The 17,193-nt window shown below is 38.2% G+C and overlaps 1 protein-coding gene across 6 annotated transcripts in view; it reads right to left on the bottom strand.

Annotated features, from left to right (window-relative positions):
* Nucleotides 1–271: 271 nt before the first annotated feature.
* relch (RAB11 binding and LisH domain, coiled-coil and HEAT repeat containing) overlaps nt 272–17,193 on the bottom strand; it is a 90,642-nt gene continuing 73,720 nt past the window's right edge. For 4 of the 6 annotated variants that reach the window (XM_052015552.1, XM_052015556.1, XM_052015554.1 and 1 more), the window contains 7 exons: nt 16,037–16,119; nt 14,634–14,697; nt 13,606–13,744; nt 12,170–12,286; nt 9,061–9,149; nt 6,467–6,537; nt 272–1,471 (listed from right to left, as the gene is read on the bottom strand). In XM_052015552.1, coding sequence (XP_051871512.1) covers nt 1,351–1,471; nt 6,467–6,537; nt 9,061–9,149; nt 12,170–12,286; nt 13,606–13,744; nt 14,634–14,697; nt 16,037–16,119 — 684 coding nt within the window. In that variant the 3' untranslated portion in view covers nt 272–1,350. Of the gene's footprint in view, nt 1,472–6,466; nt 6,538–9,060; nt 9,150–12,169; nt 12,287–13,605; nt 13,745–14,633; nt 14,698–15,136; nt 15,220–16,036; nt 16,120–17,193 lie in introns of those variants that run through there. The other 2 variants (XM_052015553.1, XR_007956323.1) reach the window with 2 other exon arrangements.

Raw genomic sequence — 17,193 nt, 5'->3', positions numbered from 1 at the left:
ATTGCTAGATACTAAGGAAATCAAGGGACATGGAAACAGTGCAAATAAATGGTATTGAGGCAAGTGATTAGCTATGATTTGATGAAACTGTAGACTGGACCCGAAGGGCCAGATGGTTTGCTCCTACTTCATTCTAATGTTCTTAAGACTGCCTTAATAAATTCAGTTAAACTGCGACAATAAACCAATAAAACCCCAATGTTCTAAATTTTATTCAACTGTGTGTTGATCAGTTTCCCCATCCCTCCAACTATGAGAACTGTTACAATAGTAAAGTGGCACAGAAATACTTTTATTGTTTCAATCACCATTTACAGAAACTATTTAAAATTACATTATTGAATGTCTAGCCTACATGTTTTGCATGAATTTCTTCATAACCAGCGCAAACATTGTCAATTTATATTATTACATAAACCTTCCAGCTAGTGAAATATAATTATCTCCAAACTGTACACAGAAAAATGTATTGCACTGTGGGTAAACAGTACACTCATGCAATTTATGTTTGGTACATTTTTTCCAGTTAAATGTAACCACCACCTCTTGGTCACAGTTAAAACCAAGCTGAATTAAAAGCAATGCAGCAATTGAATATACACAGCCTTTCTGCAATGTCTTTTCATATGAACATCACAAAACAGACACTCTAATTCACATTCTTGATTTTACAAATGTAAAATTAAAACTGAAAAATTGTGGCTTCTTCATTAACATAAATTAATTACTTAACTGCTTATTGCAAAGTAAAAATCATTTTACCGCAACACAACAGAAAATAGCTCCAATTCAAAAGAAACATCAAGTGATATAACAGCGTCCCTACTGCGATTTCAAAGGTCATGTATTATGCTGTAGTCTTGCTTTCTTCTGGTCGGAAGGCACAGGAATATGCTGGTGACTTTTTAAAATCAGTCAAGAATCCAGGCAATAAAAGTAGTCTGAATGGATCCCGCATAATTAAATACATAAATGGTTCACTTCATTATTTTGACACCAATGTGAAATTTACATTATATCCAAATTAAAGATATAGTGCTTCAGTGTATAATACAAGATTTTACTGTTCAAAGTCTAATTACAGAATAAAGAGAATAAACTGCCCATACAGAAGAAAATACTGGATACAGCAAAGGACAAAATACATAGACACCAACACAGTCATCTTTACACCCAGCATACAAGAAATAGCAACATACACACAAAAATATTAAGTGCAAATATCTTTGGAAGTTAGAATAAAATAATTACCAAAACAAATGTGTTTTTAAAAAAGGCAGATAATTTACTTCAAGTACAAGATATGTGACCCATAAGAGGTCAGTTTAGTGTTTATGAACCTTCATCAATTCATTTTTTCCGCTGGAACACATTCGCCAACATTGCACCTGAAGTAGAGAGCTGACCCATTTTGTTCAAGAATCTCGTCTTTGTGTCTTCACTTACAAGACTTGCAGCAATAGACATAGAACTTAAAGCAAAAACAATGAGTGACTTGGATTATGTGTCATGTTGAATTTAGCTGACAAATATGCAAAAATATGTTCAGTAATCATTTAAATGCAAGGAAACAGTTCAAATAAATTGTCATCAGTTTTTTTTAAAAAAGGACAGAAAAACACATGGGGTTTAAAAACAAATGGCACCCTCTAACTCCCCTCAAATATGGGTTGCTCATTTTTTTCATTGTTGTAAAATAATGTTACATATGTATAAATTATGTATAATTTATATTCTGAGAGATGTCTGTAGCTATATTCCTGTGATGCTGCTGCAAGATTTTCACTGTAATCCACGGTACATGTGCAAATGACAATAAACTTGACTAATATCTAATGCCTTAGAACCGAGCATTCAAAGGATCAATGAAATCACCTTCAATTTATGACAATTTGACTGATGTACAGATTTGCCAAGTATACCTAGGTGTTGAATGTTATTAGCATATATCAAATTAAATCTATATTTAGTAATAGCTGCCAGGTTGACACCAAAGCCAAGTGTGGCAGTGATGGCACATTCCAGGTAGCACCAGATGACACATCTGCTGCAGAACCTGGAGTACCCCTGTCAGTAATACTGAATAAGAGAACTGTTGTCTGCAGATGATGCTGCTGCTTTTACTTCTGGACATTTTGTTGGTTGTGGCCATAAGTAAATTGCCTAAGAAAGTTTTAGAATTTGGATGAGAATGTCCCTTCACTGCACAGGAACTCAAAATTTGTGTTAGCTTAGAAGTAATCAGGTTTGAATGTTCCTTTAGGCAGAATCTCTTATGCAAATACAACTATTGAGTTGTTTCCTAAACTTAGAAGTCATCAACATTAGAAAATTAGGATCAGGTCAGGGTGTTGATCATCCTGAATCCATGCCACCCAATGCAAAAATCACAAATCGAGAAACTGGCATCTAAGGAGATAGACATACCAACAAAACCAAACCCAACGAGGCACAGATCACAGCAACAAAAGCACAATGTCGTTAAAACAAACTTCTCAAAACATGAGAACCATTTTATTAAATGATTTAAAACAGGTGGTTTAGCAAAGGTTATTTTTGGTGCTCCAACCAATTGAAACTTTTCTTTGTCATTGGCAGTGATTTCCAAATTAAAACAGGCTAAAGCTGGATGAGCTGCTTCCTACTGCTGAGTGAGGGAAGATCACTTGGGAATTTTCCAATCCCCATGAAGATCACTTGCTACTGGAGACATGAAAACATTGTTATATCAGCACTTCAACATTAACCTGGAGATTTATTGCACAGCTCATTGAATCTGAAATGGAAAGCAGGTACTTGAAATGACAGCAAGTTCTTTGATGTTAATCAAGTGTTGAAGCAACAAACTAATTGTCATCCTCTCAGAAGCAGCACATGACTGATATTTTTGGATAAACAGGATTGAGGATGGGGTAGGGACATTGGAGTGAGAAGGGGAGGTGAGTTTAGGCTTTGGGTGCAAATCAGGAAATCAGACACAAATTGTCCTGATTAGGTTATAGCTTAAGTTTCCACAAAAACAGCTAAACTTTTCATGGTTTTGTGCAGTCAGTGGAATCACATCTGATCATCTCATTGCTTATTTTCAATGCTAATTGTAGCCCAAGTAATCCTGGTGAAGATGAGAATCACCAAAAGTAACTAATTGTGTCAATTCCCCATGAACAACCTGGTTTTAAATCACTGAAAATGACAGAAAAATATACCCATCTACTGGCTTCATTAACATACCCTGGTAGGTTTATTCACAGGCCAATATTTCAATTATGAATGTTAAAGGAGTACACTGTGTGTGCAAGAAAATTGACAACAATTGCACAAACTCCTCACATGGCTGCAAGTAGGAATCAACAGAAACTGGTCATTTGCTAATATCGGCAGCATTATGGGCAGAGATGCTTCAGGCAAAATGATTTTTTTTGAAGCACTTAGCGGAAACTAGACGCAATTGTAACTAGAGCTCAGAATTCCCTGAACTTCTGCGGAGGTATGGCTGTTTTCATCTGGATTGTGATGCAGACAAAAAAAACCTCTACCTTAAAGTATTCAGGTTTATGTTTTCTTTAAAAATGACATTCAGACTCTAATATGCAACTTTGTTGCCCAATGTATATTGTAGATTTTTTCCTGCTTTTTGAACTTGTTAGATACCTATAAGATTATTATAACATAATAATAATCTTATTGTAGGGATATTCCAAGTCAAGCACTAAGCAACACACTGAAAATCAAAAGCTTAAGGCAAGCACACAGATGTTGAAATACGACAGAAAGTGCCACAAATACTTATGAGGTGAGGCATGTCAGAGAAACTCTCATGAGGTGAGGCATCACCCACAGAGAGAGAAAAACAGTGGAAACTTCTGGTTGATGACCTTCTGGCTGATGAAGAGTCGTTGATTGGCAACATCAACTCTCTTCACACATGCTGCCTAACCTGTTGAGTATTTCCTGCAATGTTTTTATTTCAGATTTCCAACATCTGCTGTTTATCCACAATGATGTTGACCTTTCTCTGCCATCTTGTCTGAAGGCAATGCTGATATTAACATAAATAGCAATAATGCTTTGAGCAAGCACTGCCATTCAGTGTGATCACGACTGAGGCTGTACCTCAAGTGCCTGAGTCCATCGGTGCCAGCTTTGGATATATTCAACGACTGACCATTCACAGTCTTCAGAATATTTCAAAGATTTACAACCCTCTATATCAAGAAATTCTCATTTGTCCTAAGTGGCTGCTTCCTTACCCCAAGATGTATGTACCCTAGTTTTAGGCTCACTGGGAAAATAGAACAGCCTCTCAGCTTCTGTTAACCTCTCTCAGAACCTAAATGAATGAGATCATCTTTCATCCTTCTGAACTCCAGTGAGCTGCAGGCTTATCTTGCTCATTGTCTCTATATAGTTCTACCAACAGGAATGAAGGTATTGAATCTAATAAACCCATTGCTAAATAGACCATAGAATGGTGCAGCACTGGACAGGCTATTCAGCCCATAATGTTGTGCCGATCTTACTGCCAATTTATACTAAATGTCCTCCTCCTGTGTGTCATTCATATCCCTCCATTCCCTTCATATTCATGTGAATATCTAGAAGTCTCTTAAACTCCACCAAACTGTGTCCACTACTACCCCTGGTAACCCACTCTAGGCACCTACCACTCTCTGCGTAAAAAACTTGCCCCTCACATCATCTTTAAGCTTCCTCACTGTAACCTTTAAAACATGTCCTCTGGTGTTTGATATTTCTACCACAGGGAAAGATTCTGACCGTCTACCCTATCTATGCCTCTCAATTTTAAAAACCTCTCTCAGGTCTCCCTTCAGCCTCTGATGTTCTAGGAAGAACAACCCAAGTTTTGCTTATAGCTCATAGCCTCTAAACTAGGCAGCATCCTGGTAAATCTCTTCTGCACCCTCTCCAATCTCCACATCCTTCCTATAATGGGGTGACCAGAACTGCATGCAATACTCCAAGTGTGGCCTGAAAGAAGTTTTATATAGCTGCAGCATGACTTCCTTACTCTAATACTCAACACCCCGATCAATGAATGCAAGCATGCCATACGCCTTTTTAACCACCTTATCCACTTGCGTAGCCACCTTCAGTGAACTATGGACCTGGACCCCAAGATCTCTCTGTACCTCAGTGCTATTAAGGGGTCCACCATTAACTGTATACTTCATCCTTTCATTTGACCTCCCAAAGTGCAACACCTCACACTTGCCCAGATTAAACTCCATCTGCCACTTCTCTGCCCATATCTGTAACTGATCTATACTCGCTGTATTTTTTGATAGTCCTTTATACTATCCATAAGTCCACCAATCTTGGTGTCATCTGCACACTTGCTAATCCATCCATCTACATTTTCATCCAAATCATTGATATACATCACAAACAGAGATCCCAGCACTGATCCTTGCGGAACACCACTGGTCATGGACCTCCAGCTAGAATAACAGCCTTCCACCCCTACTCTATCTTTCATGGGCAAGACAGTCCCAAATCCAAACTTGCAATTCACCCTGCATCCTATGCATCTTTATCTTTTGAAAGAAACTACCATAAGGGACCTTATACTATACCATACCAAGGTCCACGTAGATAACATCCACTGCCTTACCCCCACCAAGCTCCTTCATCACCTCCTCAAAAAACTCAATCAAGTTTGTAAGGCATGACCTGACCTAAGTAAACCCATGCTGACTGTCCCTAAGCAGGCCATGCCTTTCCAAATGTGCATAAATCCTATCCCTCAGTATGCTCTCCAATAGCTTCCCTACCACTGACATGAGGTTCACTGTCCTATAATTACCTGGATTATCCCCATTTCCCTTCCTGAACAAAGGTACAGCATTTGCTACTCTCCAGTCCTCTGGGACCTCGCCTGTTGCTAGTGAGGACACAAAGGTCCATGTCAAAGCCCCAGCAATCTTCTCACTTGCTTCTTTCAATATTCTGGGATATATGCCATCAGGCCCCGGGGACTTAACTACTTTAATGCTTTTCAGAAAACCCGGCACTAACTCCTCCTTAATCTCAAAATGTCCCAGCACATTTGCATGCCCCACTCTGCTTTCACTAACCTCCAATTCCTTCTCCTTGGTAAATACCAATGCAAAGTACTCAGTTAGTACCTCAGCCACTTGCTGACTCCAAGCACAAACTCCCTCCATTATCCTTGAGTAGACCTACCTTCTCCTTAGTTATCCTTTGTTTCTTAAAGTATAAATGATAGAACTTACAGAAAAACTCGAGTATGAATAAAGCTACAGTATGAATTGTGAATGTGCCCTGTTAAAAGACAAGCTTTTAAGCTGAGAGACTAAGATCCCCTCATTTTATTTTTTCCATCCAATTCTTGTTCAGAGCATGAAATATGTTGAAATGCAACCCTCCCCCAACTTGTTTGTCACAAAAGCACAACGTAATCAATGTATGTAGTATAAAAGATTACCTCTGAGGTTCCTGGACAGTCCTGTTTTCCACCTTCAATTCACATTCCTTAACCATAGAGTTTAGAATAACCTGAAATAATGTACAGTTAAATAGACATTTATTATAATCCTTGTAAATGGTAAATAATTGCAATGAAACACTTAATTTCAGCCAAATTAACTTTTTATTCTGCAGTACACTAATAATTTTAATCTGTGGCAGATCTATTACCCAGTGACGGGACTTAACTGCTTACCCCAGTGGAAGTCCATTTCTAGCATTCCTACGAGACCTGGATATTGGACTAATTATGGACAGTATTTTCCACTCAGCCCCTACTGGCTGCTTCTCTTTGGAACTCATGTAGGCTAACAGGTAGACAAGATTTTCCACTGCCCGCCCAGGTCTTAGGCTGGGAACACTGCCTGCCAAGCCCATGCTGGGTTAAACCTGGCATAATCAGAGTAGTTCCCTTTCAAATGAATGGAACTAACCAGCTCCTGGGAGAAAACTTAAATAGTTAAGTTAGCTTTAAGCATTCTAATTGATTTTGAGTGCGCTTCTCAGTTTTGTTAAAAATAATTCTGTCCCAAATGTTTCCTGAATGGCATGATCACAATTTAATAGCGAGGAGTCCATGGGACCAAGTTACATTGGCAATTGAATGTCAAACCACCTGCTGATTTCCACTCACTGTTGCCCCTCAGCTGATATTTCACGTTGAGCAACACTTGCAGAGCAAAGTAGCAAGGACACAGAATGTACACTAGTGAAGGTTCTCAGTGAACATCACCAAGACTGACTGAAAGCTCCAGCACCAAGCTGGCTGAGTCCTTCAGGACATAGCTGGCAGACTAGGTCTGCAATAGGTGGTGAATGAACCAAAACAGCAGATAAACCCAGTTAACTCCATCTCACCAAATGTATCTGTTGCAGATATATTTGCCCATGAAAACATTGGTTGGAGTTACTTCCTCACAATCCTTGTAGAGGCGAAGTTCTGGGTTTACACGTGGGACGCTCCCTATTGTTGTGTGTGGGGTATACCATCACACTGCACGACATGCACAGAGCAGATCTAGTACCTTAAACCAGGCATCCATAGATATTGAAGGCAAACAATACTAGCAGAATTCCATGCTGAGACATTAGAACCTGGTGAATCCCTCAGTTTCGCCAAGAGACCACCTCAGATTCATAAGCAGTACAGAAGGATATGGTAAGAGCAGCACAAGGCAAAACTAAAAATGATTTGGCAAAACTGTATTACAGGATAAAACAAGTGCTAAACAGCAGAAGCAGTCAATAGTCAACAAAATTAAGCAATTTCACAACCAACATAGCAAACTCAGCATTCCTGCCACACACAGTCATGACTCAGATGGATAATCAAGTAGCTAATGTGAGGTGGCTCACACACCACCAGCACGCTCAAAATCGGTAAATTGGTTTATTATTGTCACATGTACTGAGGTACAGTGAAAAACTTGTCGTGCATACTGTTCATACAGATCAATTCATTACACAGTGCATTGAGGTAGTACAAGGTAAAACAATAACAGAATGCAGAATAAAGTGTTAGTTACAGAGAAAGTGCAGTGCAGGTAGACAATAAGGTACAAATTCAAGAGACCATCTTATCACGTGGCCTAGCACATGGCTGTCCAAGATATGGCCGAAGCGATTGCAATCAGCTTCAGAAATGCCAAGTGGGGGATCCTTTTTTGCTTCCACCCGAGGTCCCCACCATCACAGAAACAACTCTTCAGCCAATATAATTCATTCCAGCAAATTCTAAGAGATTACACAAGATCTCAGCTGCATTCCTAAAGACTTGTTGTCTATATCCAGCCAGGCTTCAGGTCATGCTGTTCCAAATATAGTACAGGTCCTCCCCAGCTGATGAACACTCGACTTATGTACAGTCCAGCTGCTGCGGGGGTGCAGGCATTTTCTGCCAGGTGGGAACTCGGTTCGTGGCTGCATTTCTGACTTGTGAATTCTCTGGGTTACAAACAGTTACAGGAACTAAATTCTGCTGTAACCTGGGGACAACGTATAACTATGCTAGCCTCTACCTGACAATGTGGAAATTTGGTCCTGATGAAGGGTCTCAACCCAAAACATCAACTGTTTATTTCCCTTCACAGATGCTGCCTGACCTGCTGAGTTCCTCCAGCATTTTGTGTGTTGCTCCAGATTCCAGCATCTGCAGAATCCAGTCTCTCCAATGTGGAAAGTTGCCCAGGTATGCACTGCCTACAGGAGGCAGTCCAATTCATCCAATTATTGCCCCATCAGTATCTTTATATTCACTCACTTTTTGAGAAGTTTGGATGAAATCTGCATTAGGCAGTTTGAGATAGCATGATTGACAGGAAGGGGATCAAAATGATGGACTAGAGGGTACTTTATTCTTCCTTTTGCTCAATTTGCACTTTGAGAGAAGATTTAGTGACCAGATCCAGGAGGAGGAAAATTCATCAGTGGCATCCCTCCAGTACTAAACATTCCACAAAAACTCAAACGATACACAACTTTTGGAACTAAGTTAGCACCCCTCAGCACCATTCAAAGAAAACCGGGAAATCTCAAGGATTTATGGATACAAACCTCGTGCTCTGGTGAGAGGTGCTCCATATCTATTCGCAAACACTTTAGGCCAGGTAGGAAATGATTCACCATCAACTCCTCTGAGATAACTGGAGATAAAAACTTAAGGAATATTAACCATCAATTTTGATACATTTTGACCAAATGCTAATCATTTTAATATTCAGATAGCATTACTTTTGAACTGAGAGTAGATCATCGATCTCAAGTAAACTATAGCATTTAAGTGAAAGGCTAATAAGAATGAAGCCAAAAAAATCTTCTGATTTCAGAGAAAAATGATAAAATGAAAAAAAAGGGGGCAAAATGGAAAGCACAATCTGAAGTTACTGCAAAGCTACCACTCATCTTTCCTGGACCAGTAAAGTTGGAAAGTTTTGCATCATGACAGCAGTTAACCAAGCACTAGTTCTGATAAGAATGTAATAAAAACATACCATAGAAAAATCATTGAGAAAGAGATCTTTAGGTACACTATGGGTTACAAAATGGTGGTTAATTGCTATTTAATGGGAATCTTGGTCCATCATCAAGGACCCCTTTGGGCAACACTCAGCACTGAAACAAAGTTCTTTGATGTTACTAGCTGGGAGGAACACTCCAAACAAGCAATACATCCTGTATATGTTCAGAAGAATTTGAAAGACCCCACAAAACTTGAGCTTCATTATGCATAGAATAAACATATCAAAAAAATCCAACATTTTGCAGCCTCATGCTTTTTAAAAATTACCTTCAAGGTAAAATATTCAGGTCTTTTTTAATATGTAAAAATCTGTAGAATTACACAAGTCCCTTTTGATTTTTATTTATGAGTAGTTACAAAACATAATCATAAGGCAGAATGTGAAGCTCAGTTTAGTCAAGGGTTAAAGAATCATGTGGCTAATATGTAAACCTTATGTGAGATGGATTCTGTTAACTGTGATAAAGATCTTTAGTTTTCTTTAAGTGACCCAAGACATGGCATAACTGAGTTGAATTGTAAATGCTTCCCTGAAATGGCTTTTTCCATACAGTGACTGTTGGTGCAATCAGTTGTCAGTTTGTTATTTAGAAAGACTGGAAACAGATAAGGCAGACCAAACCTGTGGGGTCATTAAGTTGAAGACAGATAAAAGACTGGTGGTCTATATGAAGGATGGGGGAGGAATGGCAGTAAATGATCAGCACGAGGGTAAACAATGGCCAGACTTCCATGAGGTGCTGATTGGGGTGGAGCTAAAAGGTAACATGGGGTCTTCACTGGCTGTGTTACTTTTGATACTACAGCCAATGGTATCAAATTGAATCAAACAGAATAAAACAGAACATTACAGCACAGTACAGGCCCTTCGGCCCACGATGTTGTGCCGACATTTTATCCTGCTCTAAGATTCTTTTGAACTCTTCCCTCCCACATAGCCCTCCATTTTTATATAATTCATGTGGTTACCTAACAGTATCTTAAATGTCCCTAATGTATCTGCCCCCAGAACCCTGCTGGCAGTGTGTTCCAAGCACCCACAACTCTGTGTAAAAAAAAAACTTGCCTCTGACATCCCCCTTTATACCTTCCTCCAATCACCTTGCAATTATGCCCTCTCATGTTAGCCATTTTCACCTTGGGGAAAAAGTCTCTGACTGTCCTCTCAATCTATGCCTCTTATCTTGTACACCTCTATTAAGTCCCCTCTCATCCTCCATCTCTCCAAAGAAACACCCAAGCTCGCTCAACCTATCCTCATAAAACATGCTCTCCAACCTAGGCAACATCCTGATAAATCTCCTCTGCACCCTCTCTGAAGCTTCCACATCCTTCCTATAATGAGGCGACCTGAACTGGACACAATATTCTAAGTGTGATCTAGCCAGAGTTCTTGTCCAACACTGCTCCAGTCTTATACATTGAATGTTAAGAAAACTACCCATTTGTATTATTGTACAAATGTAATTCATTGCCAACTTATGAGATAAATCCTACAGAGTGCAAAATGCAACTGAAATTGGTTAATCAAAATACAATCCAATGCTGCAGAAAGGCCCCTTCCATAGGTTAAATTATCCCATGAACTAAGATTTTTATTAATTCAGACCAAAGGAAATTTATCAGAACATTATCAAAATCCACTGACACCGAAGCACATGTTCATAGAACTGACCAAGGGGCATCCTTGACGAAAAGGAAGGCAGTGTTGAAGAGGGCATTCCAAGGCTTTGGGCCTTGACATGGCTGCAATGGTGATCACTAAATTATTCCAATTTCATTAGTTCATTTTGCTTCCGCACACTTAAAAAGCATTTCTTAAAATCCATGCATGGGGTTCATTAGGACCATTAGTGCAACTAAATGTGTAAGCAACTTGTAAGAGAAGGCAATAACAGTTTGTAAATAGGATGAACCTATTTGTATGTCCCACGATTCAGGTAAAAAGGCAGCAATTGCAGGCTAAATGGGGTGGGGGGGGGGGAGGAGAAGATAAATTCTTAATAACTTATAATTTGGAGAAGTCACAGAAAGTTGTGTCACTGTTGCTGACTCCACCACACCCACCCCATCTATATTCCACCATTGTGAGAATAAAGACAAAGCTTTTAAGTTTACTTATGTAGCTAAGATATTTTAAGCTAAAGTAAATTTTGTGGATCTTCTCTAAGTTTCAGGCAATGCTTCAAAGTCACTCTTTAGGAGACAAAAACTGGCTGAAAAACAACCATTAGGGTTACCAAGGTGATCTAGCCCACTTGTATTCAAAGAACGTTAAAATGTAAGCAAAGGGAAGTTTTAGAAAGAGGAACTTGAATACTTTTTCTGGCAGAAAATAAATGTGCTTACTGACTATAATACAATAGCACTTAAAATGATAGAGAAGGTTTATAAAGTGGTGGCTTGGATCCAAGAAACTTGGGATGTTAGGTTGCACAAGCTTTAATCAAACACAGAGTCATAATGATTACCACTTGAAAATTCAAAGCAGAAGTATCCTCAATTTGGGAATAACGGAAGTTAATTAGCAATAATAATTGCTTTTTGTTTTCTTCTTCATCTGGTAAACAGTCACAAATAATGCTAAAGCAATGCATTTTCTTGTCCACTGTTCCGTGGTGCATTGACTGCAGTAAAGGATACAGCAACAGGACAGAGCACTGTAGGCCTCGAAGAGTTGAATGGCAATATCCAACCGTTTCGTGTCAATTGCTTGTTGGTTGTTTGAGATGGCCAACTTGTGTAGATTGGGAAGAACAACTGCACATAAAGAATAACACATGTGGTAGACAATAATGACAATTTCACTAAAGCTGCAAGTGTTCTTTTTTAAAAAATCATATACAGACAATTTGTATTCCTTTAATTTTTTTGTGGAAATCTCTGTGAACGTCCCTCAACCAATCTGCATCAACCAAAGCCACCTATTTTTATACACCATCAACTCTTTCGCTGTTCCATTCATGGACAAACATTAGGGCTCCACTCTACAAGTATGAAGCACCATGAATGGAGGTAGGCAGTAGAAAAAGGACAGCAGATTGTTATCAAAATGCCATTGTACAGGAAGTGAAAATCTCTAATATCAAGACTGAGAGTGGAGAGGGGAGATAGCCAGTACAAAAGGCTGGGACCAGGTAGGTGATAGGTGGATGACAGGGGGATGAAGCCAGGTGATTAAGCTAGCAACAACGAAAAAACTGAGAATCCTGGCTTGAAAGATAATTAGTATACCTGATTAATTAGTACGATAATTTGTCATAGATAAACATCAGGCATCGAGAATGCAAACGATAAAGTTCATTCAGAAGTTCAAAGATCCCACTATGAAAAGAAATACTTATATAAATATATTCATTTCTCTGAACCAAACTGGAAATTCCCAAGTAACAAGTCACTCAGTTAGGTGTTTAGGGAGCAATGTATCCTGTTACTGAAACACCATAAACAATGAGGCAGAGGCAGACATCAAATTTCAGGGAAGGTATAATTATATTGTAATTGATACAATTTATTCAAGTACCATAAATTAAAGACATGAAGGGTTGTCTACATGCTTAAGCTTAGTGAAAATTTCAAGTTCTCCAGATAACGTGTTTGCATTTTAAGTAATTCTGAAATAGATCCTATTTATTAATTTATGTGAATTAAGGTAACAAAAAAAAAGCTTTCTTCAATGTCAGTGACCCAATTTCAAACAAAAAAAAGTGAATACAAGACAGTTTACCTATTTGAAAAAGGAAAGGACTCTTGTTGGGGAGATGATAATAATCAACCTGAGATGGACAGCACTCCATCTTTCAAATGCATAACTTCAGATATTATCAAAATAATGGACAGATAGGTGTCATTCATGTATGTGAAAAGCAGAATTCATCTTAAATCACTTCACAACCCATTTTTATAGGGAACACAACTAATAAGACAAGCTATCTTGGACATGCTTAAAACTTACTGAAGTGTAAAAAAAAAAGGAATCAAGACTAAGAGACAGGAAGGCACTGCTGACTATATCATAAGTGTTTGAATTATGGTGGGTTTGGGGAAAAAAAATTATAGAAATAAACACAGGTACATACATTCATCCCTGAATCTTGGTTCTGCATTGGGGCCAACTCTTCCAAAAGTTTTTATTATCTCCATGTGCAAGGAGTGCTGATCATGGTACTGTGGATCTTCAAGAAATGAAGCCAATTGCATCTTGACTCTTTCCAGCAGCTGTTTAATACAAATAATGAGGCATTAACATCATGAAGCACAGGCTCCTATTCTAATCAAACCTCAATCAACAAGATGAAAAGACTACCAAAAATCTGAGCGCAAAATATTCCATTTATATTCATTCTGAATAATTTTCAGTTGCTGACTAAAACAGGCTAGTCAGCATTGAAAACAGACAATAAGGGAGGTTCAGAAAATCAGAACCTGTAAAATAACATGTATAAGCCACAAGCTAAATAAACTATTCTTGACAGAGCACATTTACCAGATCTATAGACTTCACCTTTATTTTGCTTAGACTGATCATATAGCTCATCTTTCCAATTCTAAAAATATCTCTGCCCAAAATGGCACCCCATATTTCAGCTTCAGACTATCTCCGTTTCAGCAATTTTGTTTGCATTTAACTTTTATAGTTTATATCCTTTAATTTCCAAGTTAACACTTGAACAATACTCACCTGCTGGTCAGCCAGGATTGCCAACATTATACATCAATGCGATAAATACATTCATCATACAAACTAGGAGCAGGAGTAGGCCTTTCCGCCCTCAAGTCTGTTCTGCCATTTAACGTCATGACTGATCTGTCTGTAATCACAACTCCACATTCCAGTCTACCACATTAACCTTTTACCCCCTTGCTTATCAAGAATCTACCTGTGCCCTAAAAATATTCAAGGACTTTGCTTCCACCACCCTTTGAATAAGTTATTCCAAATGGTTAATAGCTCCAGCTCAACCAGGGCTTTTTTTGTTTCAGTCCTCTATTACGATCTATTGATCAGGTAATGTGCACAACTCCATTTTGTTGTTATATAGCCACAAACTTTCAGTCTTGATTCTAACAATCGGAACAGACAAAACCAGTTTGTCCACTACTGTACCTCTCTTTGGGTTACTGTTTCCATAATGGTGCCAAAGGCAGGGATTGTAGCTATTCGGACAGAGCTGGAAAATGAAAAACCCATTTGGTATTACTGTACATCAACAAAAGTACTGTGTACATTATATACATATTCTACAGTACAAGTTAGTAGGTAAGTTTTGTTAGACTGTTACAATAATCAATGGACATCAATCTTACAGTTTCCTCACCAGTGCTTTATAGGTGACTAAACTGGTGATAGCAGGTTAGCTATACTTTGCAGTATCTCTTAAACTGTAAAAACGTGTTGTGAGAACATAATGTAAAATAAACCAATTTTAATTGTTTAACATTTTTGTCCACTTTAAAAATAACTGGTTCTGTTAGTCAGCTTTTTGAGCCTGGAGAAAAGACTGCAATGCTATTGAACAGATCAGTGCAAATGTCAAACCAGACAGATTTTTTTTTAAATCTTGTTTTGTTTTTAAAAAAACGTCTATGGACTCAGTCTGAACAACTCACAATTCTGGGTCACTGGATAAGGTAACAAGGGCCGGAGCAACCCGCTTGTCAATTAAGGCTTCATTCATGCCTCGCACGATGAGCTGTAACCAGTCAAAGAAAAACAAGTGCAACAAAAACAAACAAAACAAAAAAAAACCGATGAAAAAAAATTGATTAGTTCACGGGGGAGCACTCGGACACAGTCCATTCAAGGGAGCGTCCAACCACTCAACACAAGGCTCACAACAATGAGGTATTTGCACATGCTTAAAAGCTAGTCATCAACCTGTGAGAACTTAGTTGGTTAAACAAAGCCATGCGTCCCTTTTGCTCTGAAAAATCACCCATTTAATTTGATCTGACAGGATAGCTATTGGTAAGTCAGACTTATAAAAGTAGAGTTGTAGATAACATTTTACAAATTTAAAAGATGTTTGGCAAAGGAAATAACACCAAATTTTAGATCCAATTGCACAAACAAGCACAGAAAACAACCCTCCCAGAGAAGGTAACTACAGCAAATTTGGTTTTGCACAACCAAAAAATCTTCACTAACATTTTAAAATAATGCAAAAGAATTTAAATAAATTGCAAATATATATTTATGAAAAATTGAGGCTTGGAAATGAATAATGTCTGAACCCGTTTCCATTTTTCAATATGTCATTTGGTTTCAACCTTAAAAAAGGTGCACTCCCAAGCCCAGGAACTATCCAACCAGCCCCCCTCAACTAAGCACAAAAAGATAGCTTTTAAATTGTCAATTCTGATACGAATTGCATATTTTGTTTAATTTCTGCACCACCTGACATAGAAGTAGCCAAGTTATTTGCAAGTGTAAAGGAACAAATCAAAGGGTGATTTCTCAGCAAGTTAACAAAAAAGCAATGCGTTTCAACTGGCAAGGAAGAAACTTACATTTCGGGGTCACTGGAGAGAGTGATAAGAGCAGGGACAACTCTCTGAGCTACCAGAGTTTCATTCACCCCCTTCACCAACAGCTGATTGGGCAGAACAAGGGATGTCACATGTGATACGTGGAAAGAGTGAGCAGAGTATCATGGGAAGCAGCATGGCACATTGAAGAGAGAAGGGACAAAAGAGCAAACAAAATTAGATGCCAAGCGACAATTTCTACAAGACAGCTCAACATTTACAGGGCTTGAAACACTATAACTCAAAATTTCTAAAACAGCGCCACATACCAAAGCTGGTCAGACCTTAAACTTTTGATAGAATAAAAGAAATCCACCATGGCAAAATAGGATGCTTTGAATTGACATGTCTGCCATTAATGGAATTATTCTTCATTTTATTATCAATACTGCAGCCTCTAGAAGTTATCCAATTTCCACTTTAATATCCAATTTAAATTACAAGCAGAGCTAATTCAGAGTGTGAATTTAAATTCCTTTTGTGTACTGCAAGTGGGGAAAGCAGAATGTATAAAGTCATAAAAGTTTATTTCACCAAGGCATAATTGAGTTTATTAACACTAATTTCTTCAAGAAATGAGATCAGGATGGAAAGGTGTTTAAAAAGTCTACCTCAAGCAACAAACAAGATGCTGGAAGAGGGTCAGGCAGCATCTATAGAGGGAAAAGGGAAATGGGAAACGAGACCCAAGAATACCCAGAATCAGCTACTTAATAATAGATCTGGATTTTAAGGCCCAACTTTAATACTTGGCATTTCTTAATCTAGAGTTGCAAATGCACTTAATAAAACAATTAAAAGAATTGTTGTAAACACATAGCCAAAGATCAAATTTGAAATTGGATACAGATTTAAACCATCTCAGATTGTGCTTATAAGCACCTTTCCTTAAACACAGCTGCAGAAAACAAGTATCTGCATCAAACAAAATACCTTAAGTCCTGCCTGGTCAAAAATTAATCCCAAACATGCTAGGAATCCTGGAGTTCTGAAACTTGTCAAAATGAAAGAGACTTTGCAAATGGCGGGATATTTTATTCCATTAAAAATTTCAGCTTATAATACCAGCATTAGGATATCAATTTCTTCTTTAAAACAGCATCATCAGCACTTAAATTATTTTAACATTTGCCGATTAC

The sequence above is a fragment of the Pristis pectinata genome, chromosome 5 (genome assembly GCF_009764475.1).
Source record: "Pristis pectinata isolate sPriPec2 chromosome 5, sPriPec2.1.pri, whole genome shotgun sequence".
NCBI lineage: Eukaryota > Metazoa > Chordata > Chondrichthyes > Rhinopristiformes > Pristidae > Pristis > Pristis pectinata.
The sequence above is the reverse complement of the archived record's forward strand: the minus strand, read 5'-3'. Positions and strand labels throughout refer to the sequence as shown.